The 22,544-nt window shown below is 37.8% G+C and overlaps 2 protein-coding genes across 6 annotated transcripts in view; both read left to right on the top strand.

Annotated features, from left to right (window-relative positions):
* Positions 1–11,158, top strand: part of TBC1D15 (TBC1 domain family member 15) — a 32,033-nt gene extending 20,875 nt beyond the window's left edge. For 3 of the 4 annotated variants that reach the window (XM_079304980.1, XM_079304982.1, XM_079304979.1), the window contains 7 exons: positions 617–733; positions 2,957–3,057; positions 3,748–3,847; positions 4,185–4,282; positions 8,304–8,420; positions 9,068–9,154; positions 9,820–11,158. In XM_079304980.1, the coding sequence (XP_079161106.1) occupies positions 617–733; positions 2,957–3,057; positions 3,748–3,847; positions 4,185–4,282; positions 8,304–8,420; positions 9,068–9,154; positions 9,820–10,020 (821 nt within the window). In that variant the 3' untranslated portion in view covers positions 10,021–11,158. The remainder of the gene's footprint in view (positions 1–616; positions 734–2,956; positions 3,058–3,747; positions 3,848–4,184; positions 4,283–8,303; positions 8,421–9,067; positions 9,155–9,819) is intronic. The other variant, XM_079304981.1, reaches the window with a different exon arrangement.
* Positions 11,159–16,179: 5,021 nt separating this feature from the next.
* TPH2 (tryptophan hydroxylase 2) overlaps positions 16,180–22,544 on the top strand; it is a 54,301-nt gene continuing 47,936 nt past the window's right edge. The window contains exon 1 of one of the 2 annotated variants that reach the window (XM_079304984.1): positions 16,180–16,525. Coding sequence is in view for 1 of the 2 variants with exons in the window: in XM_079304983.1 (XP_079161109.1) it covers positions 20,967–21,071 (105 nt within the window). In the remaining variant the exon portion in view is untranslated. Of the gene's footprint in view, positions 16,526–20,766; positions 21,072–22,544 lie in introns of those variants that run through there. The other variant, XM_079304983.1, reaches the window with a different exon arrangement.

The following is a 22,544-nucleotide window of genomic DNA, read 5'->3' on the forward strand; positions in this document are numbered from 1 at the left end:
TTTTGCAAAATATCAAAATATATTGGTCTTGGATTTCATGTTATTAAGGAGTATGCTGTGTGCTTGGTATGTTTCAGTCATCAAAACTGCCTGATAAAAGAGGCAGTTTAATCTGCTATGAGTTACAGGAGGTTGTTACATAGTGTTTATAAAATTTAGAGTATTTATAAAATGCTGTTATGAACTTTCACAGTGTCTTTAAGCTGATCATGTGGGAATTTTCCAACTATGGCTTATGCTGCATCACATCAGTATTCATAAATGGCATTGTAGAGTTAACGCGCATAAAATTGTTTTTAATCCTCTTAAGTGTAAAACATTTTTGCTGAATTATAATCAGGATTTTTTCCATAAAATGTATTATCAAAGAAAATGCAGAAAGCTTTAGAATATGTTTGTAAGCAAATCCTTTCACTGCAGATAGGAAGGATTTTCTTTATTTTAAAACATTCTTTATTTTGAAATGACATTCAGTTATGCAGTTGTCTCAAACACTTCAAAGCTTTGCAATAGTGTTTGAGGAAGAAACCATCAGCTTAGACATTCTGAATTAATTTGATACTGGCTTTGTAGGACTGGTTTTGAAAGTGTTTTTAAATCTGCACTGTTTTCTTAGAAAAAGATGTTAACAGGACAGATCGAACAAATAAGTTCTACGAAGGCGAAGATAATCCAGGGCTGATTTTACTTCATGATATTTTGATGACCTATTGCATGTATGACTTTGACTTAGGTAAGTTGTGTCCCTCTGAATGTAAAAGCCTTCTTGGCTTCTGATATGCAGCTTTGCTTATACTAAGTCCTATTAATAGAATTGAACTTGTATTGATTACAATGCTTCTTGTAAATGTTATAAAAAGATTTAAGATTTTGTAGTATTTAATAATGTAGATAACTTTGTTCAGTTTTTCTTCCTCTCTTCAATTTGATGCCTGTCTTAGGGATCTGAACTCATCAGTTGTGGTGGGATTGGGAATTAAGTGGTGTTTTGTCTTCACCACAGACCTGCGGTTGTGGGGTTCTTTTGTTGTTTTGGGGGTTTCTGTGTGTTTTTTGTTAACTTTTTGCAGTTTAGGATTTTTTTGTGTTAATTTTTTTAATAGAATTGAAGCAAGCTTGCTTTTCAGACTTCTGAATAGGCTTGAATCTTTGGAGCTTGAGTGTTATATACATTTTTAAGACTGATAATATCAATAAAAATGATAAGCCAGCTGCCACTGCTGTAATTAAAGCTCAGCATGGTGAAACAGCTGTTTGTAAACATAGTGTTCTTGTGAGTATTTTAAAAGCTGATTCTTGAAGTTCATGTAGCAATCTGTCAAAAATTACATTTTAGTGCGTGCATCTGCTGCAGAGGGAAGAGCATGTAACATCTTACTTTAACCACAGTGTTAATGTGATGGCTGAGTCTTGGCTTCTTGTTAATTGTCTTGGGAGGGAGAGAAAAGATACTTGTAGCTGTTTCCCCCTCCACCCCTGCATGACATTTGGCTGTTGGGTATTCTATATCAGAAAAGTTTTGGGATTCTATAAGCCCGCTTTGTGCCAGATTTGAAAACAAAAAGTAAGATTAAATCTTTAACGACTAGTAAACATGCTGCAGAGCTGTAGTTCTTGTGAGTTTTCATTCTCTCTGAAAGAGAGTCTTGTTTTTGGGCTCGAAATAAAAGAAAAGTAAAACTGATGGTTTAAACATGTAGCTCTGTTTCACCTCTTTCAGAGTTACAATTGCATCGTTAAGAAATAAAGTCAGCCAACTGAGAAATGTTAGGTTGAACCAATCACTGATGATAGATACACACATTAATTGTGTTCCCTTATTTAGAGAGGTCAGCAGCAATTCAGCAATAGGTAAGCTGACACTAGCATCAGTGGTCACTGGAAGAGTTAAGAAGAAGAGGAAAAAATTACCTGTGAAAATTATTGTGCTCTACTTAAACGGGCTGTTAATTAAAAACAAGAAAGCTGGAAGAAGCACTTCAAAACAATAAAAATTTGAAAATCTCCTTTTCTATGCAACTGTTATAACTGTTTGTAAAAGTCTTATGCTTTAGTGGGTATTTCCTTCTCCAGTTAAATGAAAGCTTCTCTTGAAAGCTTGTGACAACTTTTTAGGTGGTATGAACTTCATTCACCAGTTCTAGGCACAAAAACCTAAAAACATGTTCTTTTATCAGATCTAGATATGTGTTGCTTTTGTGCTTTTTGCAAGCAATGCTTTACTATTAATTCCCTTTCTTACTTTGATAGGTTGAATTCTTCATTGTTGTCTGCTTGGTTACACGGATGGTCTTAGGCTTGGGTGTATTTAAAGAACTGTCCAAGCAGAACAGTCACAACTTCCTTAAATAAAGGGATCTTTAAAGCATATTCAGTGACAGGAAAAAAAAAGTGTAAAATGCCAAGTTTTTTTCATAAGAACTGTTGCAATTCCAGAAAAACACAGTGCAACTCAACATCTCTTTAAATTAATTTGAGAAGAAAATCTTCATTTGGGGGTGGGTGGCGGGGTGTGAAGATATTAAAAATTTTTAAATGTCTAGAAGAAAGTAACCAAGTACAAATAGAGACTATATACAAGTTTGTGTTTGTGATGGTGCAAGTTACAGACTTAATCTTAAAAATATCAATATATGCTCCTGAGTTCTAAATAGCAACATTTTTGCTAGAAGTCTCTTGTATACAAACTCAGTTTGTACATATTTTACCAGCTACTAGAACAATGTGTTTGCTTTATGTTCTCTTTCGATTGGCAGAAATGGCTGATAAATCTTAGCAGGTCTGCTGGATATGGGTACTCATTAATACAAATTTGTCTTCACTGTAGTTGAATTGGAGAATTATTGTATCGGTATTTGTTTCACTCAGTCATTCATAACACTTGAAAAATTACTGTTTAACTGCTGAACTTAAATTCCTTATTGCTTTTCCCCCCCTCTGTTTTTTCTCCATCAAGGGTACGTGCAGGGAATGAGCGACTTGCTGTCACCTGTCTTGTATGTTATGGAGAATGAAGTAGATGCCTTTTGGTGTTTTGTATCATACATGGATCAAATGGTAAAATGAAGTGTTTTTAGCCTACATAAACAGATAAGCTACAGATAGTATTTGGGGTTAATTTTACTTTATGCATTTCACAGGGTTTTTTGAATTATTTTAAAGCAGTCATTTTATGTTTGGAGTCAATATGCTTTGTTGACTGGGGTTGTGGTGGATTTGCAATAGCATTGCTGTACAGTACAAGCATATCTGGCTCCTTAAGAATTCCAAAGTAACAGTCACAGACAAATTTCTATTTATCAGGAGTCCTCAAGCAGGATTTTGTTCAGGATAATGGTTTCATTGTATACCTACCTTTTGTTAAATGCAGTTTAGACTTCCCACAAACTGAAGTTTTTGTAACTTGTGCATGTGGCAATAGAATGTGTGACCAATATGAAAGTTCAAGAAAATTCAGGTTTGTTGTTTGAGTGCAATCATGCTGCTTGGCAGTACAGTGCTTAGGCAGATTTAAACTATCATTTATTTCATACAAAATATTAGCAAAGAAATACAGTTCAGTGCTTTAGTTAAACTTCTTGGTAAAAGGCAGACATTTCATTAGGTAGAAGTACAGTTAAATATCTATATGTTAAATACCTAAAGGGTAAGAACCACTGTTGAAATAACAAAGGTTCTTTTAAAATAGCTGCAAATCTCAAAATTGAGTTAATAAAAATGACACTGCCAATGTTTTATTCCATACAGCATCAGAATTTTGAAGAACAGATGCAGGGTATGAAGACACAACTGATTCAACTGAGTCATTTGCTTCGTTTACTAGACAGTGGATTTTGCAGTTATTTAGGTAGGTGTATTATTCATGCACAGAAACTGAAACAGCTTGCTGCATTCTGTACCTGACCAGTCTAAATATATTTCCAATATTATATGAGTACAGGGCTTGTAACTTTATAATGCCCAAAATATTTCTATAACTGTTCCATGCCTATTGAAAAAACAGAGTCATTCTGTAACCAATTTTAAAATACTCTGGCAAATACCTTTTATTCTAAGAAGGGCCTGCTATCTTAAAAATTAGTGGTGTGAGCATGTACCAGTGAAGTGTGGGGTTTATTATTTTTTTTTCATCTGTTATCTGAACCAAATTTGATGCTTTTGAAATGTTGCACTCTTATTCCTAGAATCTCAAGACTCAGGTTACCTTTATTTTTGCTTCCGGTGGCTTCTTATCAGATTTAAAAGGGAATTTAGTTTTCAAGATATTCTTCGACTCTGGGAGGTAAGGAAATATTTCATCATACAAACTCCAGCAGTTTTTGGATTTTAGAACAGAAAGCATGGATCATTTTGCAAAGTGTTTAATTATTGGATAAATAGTTAAATTATAAAAAAAAGGATTTAGCCTAAAGAACAATTTGTGAAGTTAATGAAAAAAATACTTAAGAGAGCTGGTTTGGATAAATTGGCATTTGCAAAAAGATTTGGAGCCTTTGACTGAGACTCTAAAGTGAAGATAATAAGTGGAGAGTATCAGTTAACTGTTAATGGAAAACAGCTTATGATAAAAGAAAGAGGATTTTTTAAAAATTAATTCCTTGGTATTGGTGATTCTTTATAGATTGAGTGGCACTGTCAGGGTAGTTTGTGTTATCCAAAACCATGGGGAGGATGATGTCTGAAGACAGTGAAGCTTGATGACAAGGCCTTATGATATTGTGTAAAACATCAAAATGTTGAAGTTCTGATAATGCTGGGTTAATGAGATTGTTTTTTTGATTTAGGTGATCTTGGGATCAGATGGAATGATTAACTAATACTTTTATATTGAATTTTTGTTCCAAGAAAGTTGAGAACAATATTAACAGTACAGGTTTATTGTCTAAGATGCATTTAACAGGGACACAGTATTCACTGAAAACTCAGAAGAAGAGAATAAATGTTTAGATGAATGGAGGGAGTATTTTCTAGGACATAATGTCGTATGTGTTGGGGAACAGAAGGGTAATGAAAAGAACAGGGCTGAGATACATAAAGTCTGTACTATAATGAAAAATAATGTTGTTTCTGGTGTGATGAAAAATAATGTTGATACTTTAATTCACTTTTTCCACTAATGATAAAGGAGTCACATAAAGAGGAGGACCAGTATTTAAAACTGTCTAAAGTAAATATTTTTTTAGCTTTTTTATTATCAGTAGTGGAATTTACTATCATAGAGTATTGAGGTGGTATTTCAAGCAGAGGACAAAAAAGTTTATGGATACCTTTCATAAATAAGAAAACCAATATGTACAAAACCAGGAAGATTTCTCTTATTCCAAGGTATAAATGATAATGATTTGGGAGGGGAGAAGCACTCATCTCTTCCCCTCAGTGTTTTTTTAAAGAGTAATTTTTCTTTTTAAGTTGATGACAACAATATTTTTATTTATAGTTTATAGTCCATGGCTAGCATGTTTTTATCACCTCTGCTTTAATGCATATATATATGTACATACAGAAAAGAAACACACTATATTTCTCTCTCGAGTATTTTTTCCTCTCGTAGGAAGACGATGGAAACTTGTTGATATATGATAGCCTTGTAGATTTCTTATAGCACATCATAATGTATATTTACTACAAGTATTCAATTTCTTTGCTAGGAGATATGGAATGGCAAAGGGAATATCTTGTTTTCCTTTTTAAATAAAGTAATTAAGGTATTAAGTTGATGTTTTTATGCAAAGGCCAGTGTCACCTTGATCAGTCCAGCTTACAGTGGGTTATTTTTTCTCCTGTGTATAGCCATGCAGCTCCACTGGTATCAGTGAAATAAGTGGAGTTTACAAAGGCAAGCTGTGGGCACAGGAGCCTTTAACTCCTTTTTTGGGTATTTGGCTGAGCAAACCTCATGTGCAGTTTTGTAATAGCCCATGAATTGAGGGAATCCATTTGAAGGCAATATTACACTATGACATACTCATTTGCAGCATGTAGATTGGAATGAAGGAGAAGTACCTTTTGAGATTCCAATTCCAGGTTCCAGGACTTCTGGGGCTTTTTCTGTTTAATCTGTTAATTTCAGGGCTGTTGTGATTCTCTATTTCTGTCCTCTGACTCATACGAACCACTAAGTTAGTATCAGACACTTTTTCCCTGTTCCTGCTGGCTTCATGACTTTGTGTTTTATCACAAAAAAAGGAATGAGATTCTTCACTAATCTGGTTTCTCTCATCTCCATTCACCTTGGGAATGGGAGATACCAGTTCTCATCATCAGAAGTAGAGGCTAACTCCCAGTCTTTGCACTTCCTGAGCAAGAGCCATAATGAGATAGGGGTAGAAAATGCAAATAGTTGTTTCATTGCTCTGTAACAGAGTTGCATGTGATAGAGAGGTGAAATTCTATGTTATGTGGATAAGCTGAGTCATGTTATGTGTATGCAGTTATTTGTGGTGTCGACATACAATGCCTTTTGTATGTGGGTTAAACTGCTCTGGCTGTGGATGACTTTGTATGTATTAAAATGTACTTATAGAACATTTTAGCAGTGCCTCTTAAACACAGCCCAGATAGCCTACTTACTAGCTGTCCCAAAATTGAGAGTAGTTCAGTCCCTCCTTGACACTGGAGAGACAGGCAATATCACGTGATAATTCCAGCCAGTTCTTAATTTTTTGTTTGCACTGTGGATGGCTTAGAAGAAACCCAGAAGAAAAATTTCATAGCAAAATTACAATTAGCTCACACCTAGCTCCAGTGTTATTCTAGTATCACTCACCTAACATAAAGCCAGAATGACTTGGGAATAATTTACTTTACATACATTGGTTACAATATTCATGGTTGCTGAAGTAGCACTATAACAAAAGAGTCCTTACTTGTTTGTATATCAGAAAGAAAAAAGAAAAAAAGAGTTATTGCTCCTTATTTTTATATTTTTACTTTCATACTTATAATTTAAATGCAGCTTTTTCTTCCATCCTTCCAGCATGTTGTGATGATGCTGTTATGCATTTACATATATAATCCTAAATGCATGCTCAGCTCCAGACTTCGAAAGGTTTATCAAAAATGGTAGCAAATTTTATGGGGTTGTTTTTGCAGCAACTTGATGTTGAACCAAATCAATGCACAACTGTCAATATGTCCTTATGAAGTAAGAACAGAAGAACACAGTGTGTAGTCAGACTGTGCTTGGTAGATTATAGGAATTTTCATTCAGTTGTTATTTTTTAGCAGCCTACTTGCATTCCAGTCTTTCTCCTGAAGTTGAGAGAGTGCTTTAACAGAACATTGGTTGTCTGAAAAAGATGCAAAATTTAATTTCTGAACTGAACCTTACTTAAAACATTCGGATTAATTGCACCTTATTTTGAGTGAACTTGATTTGGATATCTTTGGGACTTATGCAATTCTATTTACAGATGACATGTACTAGCAGTGAAAGTTCAAGTATAAGCTCTTGTTTAGGTAGAAGGCTCTCTTCCATCAATAATGATGAAAAAAGTTTTTTGCTAATGAAGTAACAAATTATCAGCAGTCTGATTTCTTACCTGCCTGTTTTTGAGAGTAAATCCATTGTCTTAAATCCCTTTATCTATCAGGGCAACTTGTGCAAGCAGACTTTTGCTTCTTTCTGGTTTTGTTGGCAAAATTGTTCTCCCACTTTCTGCCCACCATACATGTTCTTTCCCAATACTTTTTTTTAAAAGATCTTTCTGAATGTAGTAAAATAGGGTATTAGTACTGAAGTTGCACTTTTCAGTCCCAGTGAGCTCAAGATTGATGGTGTCCTCCATGGGACCAAAAGCTAATGTGTCTTCGGTCAGAAAGGAATACCCAACCACCCCCAGTACCTGCATGTCTTTGGGTTCTCATGGTGGTGGGATTGGGAACAACTTTAGCACCTTATTTACAAACATTAGAGCCTTTTAAACTATTGCTGGGCATGACACTCTTCTGCCAATTCACATTTAATGTAGATACTCTAAGCCACACAAATAATTTGTTAGCTTCAGTTACTTCTGTTTCACATGAGCTGAGGCAGAGTCCACATTTGCAAGACCACAAGTTCAAGCAGTTTAGTAGCATTATAGTGGACAATGGCTTAAGAACCAAATAAGCATTTGGTGACTCAGACCTGCAGTTGTCTCTAAAGGGCCAAAAGTAAAATTCCAAACAATTTTGCAAATACTTTGTTGCTTTCAAAAGCAGCTTATTGTTAGTTAAGTGATTTGGCTGAAGAACTAATTTTCTAAGTCTTTTCAGAGGAAAAGTATAAGCATTTTAAATGTGGGATTTTTATATTTTAACAGGTCATGTGGACAGAATTGCCTTGTCAGAATTTTCATCTTCTCCTTTGTTGTGCTATCCTAGAATCTGAAAAACAGCAAATAATGGACAAGCACTATGGCTTTAATGAAATACTAAAGGTATCAAATTCTTATGCATTATTGTGCTGGTTTTTGCTGCAGTAGAGTTGTCTTCCTGGTGGCTAATATGGGGCTGTCTTTTGGATATTAAATTAAAATATTAGTTAACTTTTTGGAGTTAATGCAATATGATTGTGGTTTATATTGGAGGAGGGAAAGGTGCTGAAGAAGATGATTTAACCTGTCTTCTGAAGGGTTGAATGTCTATCCTGCAGGCTTTTAAAATGGTTTATTGGATATCTGTGTTTAATGATAAGATCATTAATAGATGCAAAATGGTTCTCCCCTCAGATGACTGCTTTATATTATATTTAATACTAACTTTTTCTTTGTCTTCTCTCATCTAACTTATCATCTCTGAAAATGTGAGCTGCTGGGAGAAATACGTAGGAGGGCCAGATAGTTCGTCACCTTTAGAGGTGCTGCAGGTTCCTCCTGTGGATGCTGGTGAAAGGCAGCTGTTCCACACTGTATCTTTGAGTAGCCATTTCTCTTATAAGACTGTGTCTAGCATTTCATAGCTTAAGGGGCAGGCAGGCACCTAATAAGGTGATACTTATTAACAGTGCAGTACAGTATTAGTGTATTTTGGGTAAAACATAGTTGTCATTTATTTCACTATGCCTTCCTTGTGAATCTATTTTTAGCATATCAATGAACTGTCTATGAAAATCGATGTGGAGTATATACTTTGCAAAGCAGAAGCAATTTCTATGCAGATGATGAATTGCAAGGTAAAGATATCTATCTACTGTGAATGTTTATAGACACTAAAAGTATGTAGTTAGCTCTAAGTGTTCATGTATGACCTGTGAAATAACTGAATGCCTGGGTACAGTAAAGCATGCTGTGTAGTTATGCAGTGCCTATGTTTGAGAAGTCTGTAAGCAAGAATGATTGATTTTATGGAGAAATACTGTTCATTGGGGGAAAGCTGAATTGTGCTTTTTGGCTGTGCTTTCTCAACTCTCACTAGGTAATCTCACTCCAAGAAATTTGATGTTTAGTGTGCTTGAGAAAAACTAGTTGAAAGGTACACTGCATTGAAGGCATGCCAGACTTATATATTAGGCCAAAAATAGTGGGTCACTCGATAAAACTAATTTCAGTAACATGAAGTTAATAATTGTAATAGTTGATTAGACTTTTACTTTTGTAATGAAGATTGTGGTTTTAATCAGGAATTGATTCCTGAATGTGTTCCCTTTGCTGTCTTTTTTAAAAGCAGCTACAGAAAATGTTAGCTGTGTGTAAGTATTACTGAGAGAGATGCTTTCAGTACAGCTAAATTCAGATGAATGAATACTGGGAATGCAGGATGGACAGAGGGGACTTTGTTGTTATGTTTTTCATTTATTTACAGTGATTTTTACTATTTCCCCTGCCGCCTCCTTTCCAGGAATTGCCTCAAACAGTCAGCGAGATCCTGGGGATAGAGAACAGTTCAGTAACACCAGACTCAGACACTGGAGAGGATGAAAGTGGAGCTGAGCTGAGTTGTCCGGCATCGCTGTATCAGAGTGTCTCAGCCCCTGTAACTGCTGCCAATGGGACAAGGGACGGCGCTCAACAGGCGGCTGAGACGCAGAGCCTGGCGTAATTACACCTGGTCATGTTGGAGAAAGACTTTACTGAGCACGTTTCGTTCAAGCACTTGAGAGATGGATATTTAAATTCGGTGTTGATTAAGCTTTAAGGGTGTAAAGAAAATCTGTACTGTAATGCTTTTGCATTAAAGCTTTACAACATGACTCAACTTAACTATTTTTGTAGTTTCTTCTACCAAAATAGCCTTTTGTTTTCAATAACATTCCTTAATATTTTTGTAGCCAAGTGCATTTTCTTTTTGCTGGTAAACTGGAAATGGATGGTGATTAAGAATGAAAGAAATTTCTGCATTTGCTGAGCTTTCACACATATTGATCTAAGACAGTGTGAGCTCTTTGATTTGAGCAGATTCACAATATACCAGCTGAAGCTGCTGTACGAAATTTTGAAGCTGAAGTGCTAAAGGAGGATTCTTTTGTAAATGGATTTTCCCTATCTCAAATGTTTACAAAAATACTTCTAAGTATTTGTTGCTGGTTGAATGTAGATTTGAAATGGACATTCTTACTTGCACAGTTTAATGTCCAAATACTGAATTTTGTGTAATTGGGAGTGGATGAACAGTATATTTTTACATTAACATATCTTCACTTTATATATACATATATATATTTACACACATACACACACTATATACACACAATTTTTTGTGAATACTAAAAAGGTTAGTCGTATTTTCAATATCTGAGTAAACTTGGGTGTCCATTCATATGATTCAGTTTGACCAAATTAATGCACAGCTCCAACCTGGGCTCTTTTTCAAAACTTTTCTAACCGAAAGTAACTTTCATGTGAATACATTCAGTCCTACACTTGATGTAATTTTGCAATTGATATCTTGCAAACTTTACTAATGTTCATATTTGCTAATATTTAACTGATCAATTAACTACTTACACTTTTTATCTGGATAATTAATAAGCAGGTTATAAAAAAGCCAACAAACAAACCACACACCAATATAATAATCACAATTAATATTAATGCATTTTTTGTATCTGCAAAAGGCAATGAGTTTATTCCATGCCATGCTGATGTCCTTTGACGTTATGTGAAATTTAACATAACTGATTAAGTGTATTCATTATTTGGTAACTATTGTACATATATAAAATAAAAGTCAAAACTGATTTAGTGTTTTTAATTAAATCCTATTTAGAGAAAAAATCTAATTGTCTGGTTGTTAATGTAAGAACATGAGACAGAGGGGAGAACTAGTGGTTAGTCCATGGATATGATGTATTTTGTGGGTCATGAAGGGCTGTGGGAGTTTCTGTTTGCTACTACAGAGTGGAACACACCTTTCTAGGTAGTTGAAGTGTGGGATATGGCAGAGTTTTCTTGTGGAGCAGTTTACTTTTACAAATGTTACTTGTGCCAACTTAAGCAAATACAAGTAATACAAAAGGCTTTAGTAGATAAATCAAGTTGTTACAATAATTTGGGAGTCAATTCAACTTCTCTCACTAGTTGTGAGCAAACACTGGACAGCTGAATCAGTACAGATTTTGGTTTTAATATTGTCAATGTGCTATCTCTCATCAGTTAATAAGAACTTGAGTCCTATGCTGCAAATGTCAAGGATTCATAGCTCAGCGTTATCTGTAGCTTTTCATTTCCTGCCCAGGAAATTACTGTGAAGCATCATGCCTTTGTTCCCTGGTGAGCATTGTACTTCTTGGCAGTTAATTTAATATGACATAGAATACAGAAAGGCATTAGAACTTAGATATTCAACACTTTGGTTCAAAGATATTAAGCAAGTTAGTTTCAGTATTTTTGGAGCACCTAGTTCACTTTGAAGTGTACTTGCAAAATGTTTTTCATCAAAAATGATGTTCAATCAAACTATGCAAGGAGGAGAGAAATGTTTACAAGAGAAATGTAGTGGGCAAGCTGTCAGTTAACTCTGCATGGTTCTTAGTTATTCAGGATGTGCAGCCACAAAAAGACTTGTATTCAAGATACTAAGATCTCGAAGAACACCATAACTGAACGTGGGTATTGAAATGTTTGGGAAGGCATATTTACATGGAATTCTGTAATTTCTTAGAATTACAGCTATGGCTGCTAAAAAAATCTATCAGCCCTTAAAGTTTGCCTCTCTTCTTTGGGTATAATTGTTCATCTTTTCCCTTTATATTTGGCACTTGGATGTCAAGGATGAGGTTGCTCATGAGTTAACAGTGAGCAGCTGCTGTGGAGGGCTTGGGGGTAGGTAGGCTTGCCCAGCTTCCCAATAGTAAGATGAAAGGCCCCTTGCAGTATTCATTATCTGTAGTTTCCTTCTTGCTGATAGGCAACCTTGCAAGGAGTTGCAGGAGGAACTTCATCCTCCACCAAACCATTCCTGATGGTTAAGGATGGATTTAGTCTCAGCAAAGACTACAAAAACACTGTAAGAAACCTTAATCAGGATCCTAGTGGCTAAAATGCCACGAAATGCTTTGGGTTGACTGTTTGGGATGTTTTGTATTTGAATGACTTATATTGCTCAGAATTAATAAATGTGAAGTAAACCAGAACTAAAACAGTTTGGTCACAGTTGTCAGGGCATAAAAGAGGCAATATTAGTTTAATTCCTGTAAACCTGTATTTTTTTTTAATGCTTGACACTTGAAGATAATTATCTTCTGTAGATGAGGTTTAAAACTTATTTTTCAGTCATAGCAGTTTTCCAGTCTTACCTGTTCCAAGGTAAAACTTGCATTGACGTAGTTCTTTAAAAGATATTTTTTTTCTCATTTTTCCTGTTAGGACAATTTGACTTGTTTTGAAATTACTTTCTTGAAGTTCTTTTCTTCTGTTTGTGGGCAAGCTGATAGCTTACAAAACAGAGAAATTGAAATAGTTTACAAAATAGAGGTGGAAGTTTCTTGGAAATTGGGACTACTGTGAATTTTATGAAGTGGTTTTGATATTGGAAAGTTAAAAGCTATAAAAAGATGATCCTAGGTTACCCACAGTCATGAGTTAAAGCTTCAGTTACATTGAGTTGTGCCTGTCCTGTTCAGCTACAGTGACTGTAGTTGCACTCAGTGCATGTTGTAGCCAGCAGCCTTCAAACCTGTGTTGGGTTTGGAGGGTTTGTTTTGTTTTTTGTAGGTAATCTTTGTAAGGAATTTAAGGCTATATATGTTACAACAGGTCCTGATTGCTTTGAGAATCAAATGTAGAAATAGTGTGATAATTGAACTACAGATCAAAATAAAAACAAAACATTGTATTAGCAATGTTTTTGTTTTGATCTGTAGTTTAATTAATATTTGGGTGTTAATGTTCAATAGAGCCCAGTTTTGTGGCTAACAACATTTTTCTTAAAACCTTTAAATTTTTCTAGTGGACAGTTTTAAAATGCTATTTTCCTCACACATTGACAAAATTCCTTGTCCCCAGTCAGCCAAACAGCTAGAAACTGTTTTCGTCATTACTTTCAAATATATTCTTGAGCATCAAATTAAAGCTCCACTGATGAATATTTTCAGAAACCTGTAATAAGTGTTCTTCTAGCTTCAACTTTTTGAGATAGTATTTTAGTTCAAAATATGTTCCTCGCTTGTCCAAATCATTTTCTGTAGCAAGACAGTTGCCTAACTTGAAAAAAAGATTTTATTTAAAATAATTTAGGATTCAGAATTTGGAATATGAACTAGTTTTGGTATCACTAGCATAATTTGTGCATACTACTGTGATGCAAATGAAGCCTTGGGGTTGATGGGATTGAATTTCTGTGGGTGAAAGCTGTTTTCCTCAAACCACTCCCTGTTGGACAACAGGGATGAAGAGATGACAACGCTGAAAAGGTTAGCAACATTTTAAAAGTGCATTCCATGAATTGATTCATGTTACAAATAGGATTGGAAAAAAGCAATTAAGTAGGCTGAGTATAGGATTAATAACTTGCTCGTGTTATAACTGGTCCTCAGACTCGATTTTAGTCATTGCACTGATGCAAATTAAAACTGAAGTTTGGTCTGTGGTCTGCAGAAGAGTGACTGGTAGAAGGTTTCCTTGTGGTTGGCTAAATATCTTAAAACATATTTTTCAAATCTGTTGTGTGATTTTTTTCTGAGTGTTTGGTGAGTGGCTGGTGCCATCTCTGAAAGGACTATGGTGAGAAAAGTCATTGCTTGTTCTTACAAGAAAAATTCCATGAGCTGCTCTATGGTGGCAAAATCCTAACCCTTGGTTGTGTCTGTGCAATTATGTCTAGCTCAGTAGGTGGCATGACCATGAGCTTTGTATATGATTATTGATAAGGTGATGAGGCACAGACACATAACTGAGCACTTAACAGACAGATTTCATATATATGTGATAGTATATCTGATGTGAGGATACTTTCAAATGTCTTTGGGTTTTTTAATGGTGTTAAAAGATAAATTGTGCTTCATGTTTAGTGGGACTTCAAAATGTGCTATTCAATTAAGTGATATTATTGCAGTGCAGGCTTTGTATAAACTAAACTTGAATTTAATTTTCCATTCAAGTAAGGATTTTATTCTTAAAGATTTTTTAGAGAATGCATGCTATTTTTTCACCTTAAATCACAATATCTTTGGCACAAATTGATTTTTTCTGATGAATTGCAAACAAAAGATATATTGTAAAATATCAATTTTTACCTCATCCATAATTAATTTCACAGTTGAAGCAAATATTTATTTCAGACTTTCTATGTAATTCAAAGAGATTAATTCTATTCATTCAATTCTTCTATTCCTTTGTTCTAGATGGGTTTTGTTTTGAAAGAATTGAATTATAGTATATATTTTGATTATACAGACTCATGCTTCATACCCTACCTTAACATTATCTCTTAGACTGTTTCTACGGGTGTATCTTGTTATTACCAAGCACTGCAGAGCCCAGTGTGCAGAGCTGAAACTGCTGCCTGGGCTACAGCAGTTCAGCAAAAGGTGGGCACTTGTGTCCTCTTGGAGTGTTGTAGTTAACCCTGGCCAGCAGCCACATACCCACCCAGCACCTTGCCTATTCCCCTCTTCCATGGGATGGGGAGAAAATAGAAGGAAGGCAGGAAGGCTTATGGACTGAGGCAATGACATTTTAACAGGATAAGCAAATGCTGCTCCCACAAGGAAAGCACAAAGAAGATTTCATGCACTACTCCTCATCAGCAGGCAGCTTCTGGAAAGCAAGATCTCACCACAGGTTCCTTGCAAAGGTAAAATGCCATGATCACAAAATGCCATGACCTGCTTCCTTCTTCTTTCCCTGAGCTTTTATTACAGAGCACAATGACATGTGGTGTGGAATGTGCCTTTGGTCAGTTTGGGTCAGCTATCCTGGCTGTGACTGCTCTCAGGCTGACCCCTGGGAAGCAGCCAGAGAACCTCAGTGCTGTGCAGTGCTCAGCAGCAGCTGAAACCCTGCTGTGTTACTGACACTGACCCAGGCACCAACCCAAACACATCACCATAAAGGCTGCTATGAGGAAAGTCAGCTCATGCCAGCCTGACCCCTTTGGTGGGATGATTCTTGATGATGAATGAGATCATGTGAGGAAAAAATCCTTGCTATATTGAACAGGACACTTTTTAAGCACACATATAGATCTGGTGCAAAAAATAGTTGCATTACACACAACTCGTGTGCAAATGTTCTTTTTTTGCTTGCCAAAACTCAATGAGGTGCAACACCAGATTTTTTTCCAATGCAGTCTTGGTGTATGAATTGGTCCAAGTGTTCCATCAGTACATGCAACCTTTGGGCATTGGTCTTGGAGAGCTCCCACACACTCCTCTGGTTCTACTGTTCCAGTAAGTGATGCAGGAGAACAAGGGAGTCTTTAAAGTACAAACCTTTTGGTTCAGGGACTTGATAAATCCTCAAGCAACAAACAGTACTGCTGTGACCAAAAGTGGCAATCCCAGTTCTTTGTACTCTGCCCTGGGCTGCAACAAGTTTTATGTCATTATGATTAACTTCACCAGCATATGGTGAACAACATGAAGGAGCTGATAAACCTCAGAGCTAATTTATCTTAGCCAGATCAGTCATACCACATGTTTTTTCATCATGTGGGGAATACTTGTGTATATGCATACAACAAGTTTGTTAAAATTCCAGATTTGCAATATTGGAAGGCACTTAAAAAAACTTGATAATAATGGATTAGCTACAGTATCTCCTGTTGGAAGGCATGTTTTGTGCTAAATACCTGTCGAATCGATTTTCAGGATACTTTGGAGATCCTGCACTGTATTATGCAAGCCAGTTTCAGGTGTTTGTGGATTTCCAGGGCAGATGGAGTGATTGCATGCAGATGGAGATTTTCTGTGACTTCTGATTTCCCTCACATGAGGTCTGCCTTCCCCACTGATTGTGCAGCTGGTTATCTATAAGCAGCCTTCTCAGCCCCAGCATCTTTTTAAATTTGGTAGCCATTACAGCATGTTTGAGGTAGGTACAGTTTGGGATTTCATAGCTGGGCTCAAGGGGTTTGTGTAAGGCTTCTACATAGTAGAGGTGTGAGGGTAGGTGCTTGAGGCTCTCCTGTGCTCTGCACCCTTCCCTTTAACTGAACCCACCCCCTTGTATGATCTGTTACTTTCATCTGTACCTCTTTTCCTTATCTCTCTTGTGAGAACATTATGAAAGACTATGCCAAATGCCACACTACCATCAAGATGAATGATGTGCATTGTTTTGCCTTGGTCCACAGGACTGTCATAAGAGGAAATGAAATTTGCTTGACTCAATCTGTTCTCAGCAAATCTGTCTTGACTGTTTAATCATCTGTTATCTTCTGGATCTTTACAAATAATTTTGGTAGTTCTGTTTTCTCAAACAAATGAAATTAGACTGGTCTGTAATTCTTCAGCCCTTCTTCCTCCCTGTTATCTTCTCATAGATTGACATAATTTTGGCCTTTTCCCAGTCTTTTGTCACTTGTCCTTCCCCATAGTTCTTAAAACAGTTATTGATGGCAGAGGTTTAATAAGCCTCCTCTGTAAGTGGTTTCTGTGCTCTCATTTGCTATGATCAAACTTATCACAAGTATTCCCCAGCATTGTTTCATCTTGTTGAAAGCAAAGAGCTTATCTCTGCCCTTGCTATTAGTTATGATAGACATCTGGTCACAGCTGATTCTTTAACAAAGACTGATGTTAAATAACTGTATTAAATACCTAGCTAATTTTAAGGAGTTTTTTTTTGTTTTATCCTGTCGTTGTGTTCAGTGGTCTGATAATTCACTTCTTCTAGCTGCTGCTGTAGTCATTTTCTAAAAAGTTGCTTTTAATTTCCTGTATCAATTAATTTGAATTTTGTACCACAGCTTATATTTGGTAGCTTGGTCCTAGTTTGCATCTCCTATAAGCTCCTCTTTTGAATTGACAGTAATGATGAACTAATGACTTATGCTACTCCTAGTAAAAATGTGGTAGAATGCACTTCCTCTGTAATGAAATAGTTTCCTGATTAAACTGTTTTTCCTGGAGTGGGGAAAGACCTGTATTCTTGCTCTAGGTTCCCTCTTCTTGGCTCTTGTAATAAACGAATTTATTGAAATCCTTTTTTTTTTCTGTAATTGTCAGTTTCTGCTTTTTTCTCAGAACCTTTCTTTTGCTGAAGATTGTGAATTCACTTTATGTTCATGATATCATCTGTGTTCCCAGATCTTCCTAGACAGTTTATCTTTTAGTAGATATCCTTGCCCAATGGTTGTTAGTTGGTTCAAATCCCCTTACTATTACAAGAGCTTGGAATGTTTTGCTGATTCCCATATCTTCATGACTTGCAAATTAAGTGTAAATTGTCATCATGGATTTTTCAGCAGACCTACATTGTTCAGAGAATTGAACTTAGGAGTTTGTATGTATATATCTATAGTAAACAGGAATAGATTGCACATCTTTATTTTCTAGTTGAAAAAGCTTCTTTGGTTGTCCGCTTGTTAATTGTTTCACAAAGTCACTGTTTTATCAACAAAACTGTGATTTGAAAAGGTATTGGGACTTCTGTTTTCTGCTTGTGTCAACATCTCTTACATGAATACTTAGCACATCTGTTCTCTGTCCTGTGTTTTTGACCCTTGACATTGAATAACGCTGTTATTTGCATTTTAGATCCTTGTGGAGGTCATCTTCCTTTATGCTTTTTTTGATACCTTTTCATAGCTTCATTTCTTTCTCTGTTCTGCCACTGCCACATATGATGACTTGAGAGTTCTCCTTCCTGTGTCATGCCTTGAGACAAGGACTTGGTGATCTGGGAGAGCCAGGGGTAAATTTGGATAGTTTCTTGGTTAATACTGGCTGCTCTGCCCTGTGAATTTCACCCTCTAGTTAAATCAAGCTATGGTAAATGTTACAAATATTTTTAATGAAAATATACCGAAACTGGCAGTTGATATCTCTAGTGAGGGCAAAATCAATCAAACATTGAAAACATTTCACAGATTTGCTTTTGATTTCAATTTTCACTTGAGAATTCTGCAAATGTTTAAGCTTAAAAAATGCATAGCTGAGGATGTCAGGCAACAGTGACTGCTGTCTCATGAGAGGAAAAAAAAAAAAGAAGTGTGTGTAAAGAGGACCTTGCACTTTATGAATTTTGATTATAGACAATGAGCTACCTTTTTGTAACAAGAGTAAGCTTGCCCATTTCTTACTGTCAACATTAACTCTATTTTCCAAGATGAAATAGCATTGCTAAGTGACACCCTGACAAGCTCTAGAACAGAAACTTTTGAATAGGTGCTTTGATGAACTTCTAATTTTTTGGTCAGTGATTTTAAGAATTTACTTGGTCTAAATATGTGAACTATAGAAAAATAAGCTAAGGTCTCAACAATATTTGTAGTTTAGCAATATTCCCAGAGCCATAAACCAGTTCTGTTGTACAGCAGCTAGAACAAAGAAGAAATAAACATTTTCAGTCCATAAACATATCTTGATCTGGTGTTGATATGGCAAAGTCCACCTACAAAATACAATTTGCAAAAGAACTTCCTTTCTAGGGAGAAATGATCTCTCTGTGGGACACATGGGCGACGGCATGGTTAAAATAGATGGAGCACTTGAGTCCTCCTACCTGTTATTAACACCTACTGACACAATGCACTTTTGTTTGTTTTGCATTCACAACTTATGCAGAAGAGCTTATAAGAGACAAAATCTTTGCTGTGCTCTGGTCACTGCACAGAGGTGCAACAATAACAAGGCTCCAGAGCAGCTGGGTCATTGATTTGTGTGATGTTTCATCTGCAGAGCCAGGATCTAACAGCAGATAAAATCATGCTCTGTCACGCCTGTAGCTGGAAAGGCAGCTCAGTTGTGCTCAGTTTTGCCACTGGAGCATTCAGAAAGTGCTAAGCAACCTCACTCATAAATTGTTCAATTGCAGGAACTGTGTCTATGTAATCTCATGCACAGGAGACAGGAATATCAAAGTCCAAAAATACAAACTTTATTTCCTATCATCAAAAGCAATGAGAAAACAGGACAAGGAGCATCTCTTGATAACTTAGGATATGAGACTAAGCTAATAATACATGTAGACATGCTTTTCCCTGACTGGGAAAATGAAGTGGGGCTATCATAACAAAAATAATTGATTTGCATTAAAGGAGCAAGTAGAGGAACCCAATATTACAAGCTTATTGCCAACAAGAAGAAACTATCTTTATTATATGTTATTCCTGGTCCTGAACATTGAACATGACCATCCATTTTAAGGAGGGGAGCATCTGGCTGACAGCATAGAGATTAGATTGGAAACTTTAGCTAGTTTTTCTTCATGTGGTAAAATATAATTCTGTGATATGCTGTGTGAGAAAAAGCCTCAAATCTTCCGTTGTGCTTGTAGAAAAGCAAGACGATTTCCTTGGTGCTGCTGCTATGTAGCTGATAGTTACAAGGTGTGGAGTGTTTCAGGGGTGAAGGCTTTGCGGCTGTGAAGGGAGGCAGTCTGCAGCTGAGTTAGATGTGACGTGAGCTTAGTCCTGTCAGGGAGACTTTCTGCTGCTGCCTTGTGCAGCTCCTTGCTCAATGTCCCACCTTCAGTCGATTTGATTTCAACATTTTTTCTCGATCTGTGTGATCTATACCAAGTTAAGGCCATGTGCAGCCACCTGTTGCATTCAGCTAGTTTGCCCCTCTTTTGGGAGGCTCAGGGCAAGTTACCAATGCTGTTTTTCAAAGGGAACTAGTAAGTTTCCCGTGTCTGGTGTGTTGGAACAGAGAAAAGTGAGTATGTATTTGAAGGACACTGGCATAGTGCTCTGATTCAGATGTGCTGTTCAGTGCTACACGCTGTAAGGGAACCTATGTATTCAAAGAATCTCGTGGAGAAGTTTTGGAAGACGAAAGAAGTGAGGAGAAGGTGGGATGGCTAGTGATGGTGGCAGGTCACAAAATGAAGTTACTATGAAAGAGAAGTTAGAAATCCTAAATTTCTCGAGAAAATTTGGGAGACGGAGTTCCTTTAACCCTGCAGCCAAGTTATGGTTTCAGCAGTTGCCTTCTGCTCACTTAAACGGAGGGAGATGAATTTCTCCAGCAAAGCATTTCTTTTCTCGCTATCTGCACAACTCCCCGGTGCTGAAGCTCAGCTCCTGCAGTTCTCTGTCCCCACACTCTCGAGCCCGTCGCTCCCGGGGCCGTGCACCGGGCCGGCCGTGCAGCTCAGCCGGCTCCGCAGCGGAGCGGCCGCGGCAGGTGCAGGTGTGAGGGGAGGGCGGAGGAGCAGCCCCGGGGCGGGTGGGACAGCGGCGGGGTCGCTCCCCGTGCTGCGCTGTCCCGCCCCGGCTGCTGAGGCGAGTGGGGACCGTGAGCGTCCGCCCGCCGGCGGCTCTCGTCACCCGGAGACGGTGCGCCCTAATCGTGCTTCCATCAGCCCGGCAGGGGCGTATAAAGGCAGCGGGCGCGGCGAGGCGGCAGAGCGCGGCGCTGCCCCCCGCCCGCCGCAGGCCCCATGCAGCCCGCCATGATGATGTTCTCCAGCAAGTACTGGGCCCGCCGGGGCTTCTCGCTGGACTCGGCCCTGCCGGAGGAGCGCCCCGCCGCCGGCAGCCTCACCGTAAGTGCCGGGCCCGGGGGGTCGGGTTCCGCCGGGCTCGGGGCCGGCCAGCCTGCGTCCCCCTCTCGCTCCTCGCTTCGCGGTGTCTAAGCAGCTGCAGGGGCCGGTGAAACTGACTTTACTGTCAAATCGGTCCCCGTTCGGAACGCCGCCTTAAAAGCGTCATAAATAACAGAAAAAGTTTCATTAGCAGTTTAAGCCTTACTGCGGAAACGAACTGTATTGCTGCTGAGATAATAGAAAAGCATCGGGTCCGGCTCAGATGGCATTAAATGCTTGGATTTTGGAAGTCCTTGGGTCAGTTCAGTTAGTTCAGCACAGGCTGCCTTTTCAGGGCGCTGGTAAGCCTCACAGCACGATCTAAAAGGCGTTTTTTGGCAGCACACGGATGCCGCGCACCCTCCGCGTTGGTGCCGGCGGGTTTGCCGCTCCGGGCCGGCTCTGCCGCGGGCACCGCCGTGTCACGGACACGGCAGCAATGGCTCTCTGCCGGGCGACACGCGAGCAACAGGTGCTGCAAGCAGGGGATAAACTTCTGTGAGCTAACAGTGTGTGTGTGACAAAACACGAGTTTCTTTCTTCACGGAGTTCTGCTGTAAACGACTCCTTTTCCTGATGACTTGTACTTGCTCCAGATAATCAATTTGCATTAGGAAAGTTGGTCCGTTAGTCGTTGTCTAAGTATGAAGTGCACTAATGAATGTGCCTAATAAATACTTTGGGTAATACTCTCTTCAGAGTGTTAAGGAACCTGTGACAGGCTTGGAAAGTGCTGAGTGCCCTTGTTTTCCAGAGGAACTGACAGTATTGAGATTCTCAGATGCTCTGTTGACTCCACAGTCATGTGCACAAAGCTTCTAGAAAGCAGCACATAAGAATTTTCACAGATGCTGTAAAAGCAGCACCTTTGTCACTTCATGTGGAGGTTGTGTGCTTGATGGATGTGAAAAGGACTTTGCCAAATCCCAGATATTACTGAAGTTAAAACAAAAGTGACCTTCCCTGTAAACTATCCTGGGACTAACCTCCTATCATATCAGGTGGGAGCAGAATCATATAAGCTCAATTGCTAAAAAATAAACGTGTGAAACCATTAAAATATCCTTCTGCAAAGACATTGGTTTTCCAGACTGTTTCTTTGTATTCTAATAAATTACGAGAAAAGACCACAGAGGCTTCTTAGCATGTCCCATACCTAGTTTAAACATGACTGGTTCCACCTGAACCATTTAAAGAGTAATAGAAGATCTGTTTAAAAAGCTGCATTTTCAGGTTATTTTCTGTAAGCTGCTTTAGAAATTACTGAAAGACAAACTATTTGAAACATTGAAATAGTATATGTTTTTGAATGTCTGTTTTCATATTTTTGTGGATTGTAACAAAGCAGTTAGCATCTCACTGAAGACCTAATTTCTCCAGGAGTAACTGCGTAGGTAGCAGAAAATGCAGTCTGCTTTTTGAAAATCATGGTCA

This window comes from Erithacus rubecula, assembly GCF_903797595.1.
Source record: "Erithacus rubecula genome assembly, chromosome: 4".
NCBI lineage: Eukaryota > Metazoa > Chordata > Aves > Passeriformes > Muscicapidae > Erithacus > Erithacus rubecula.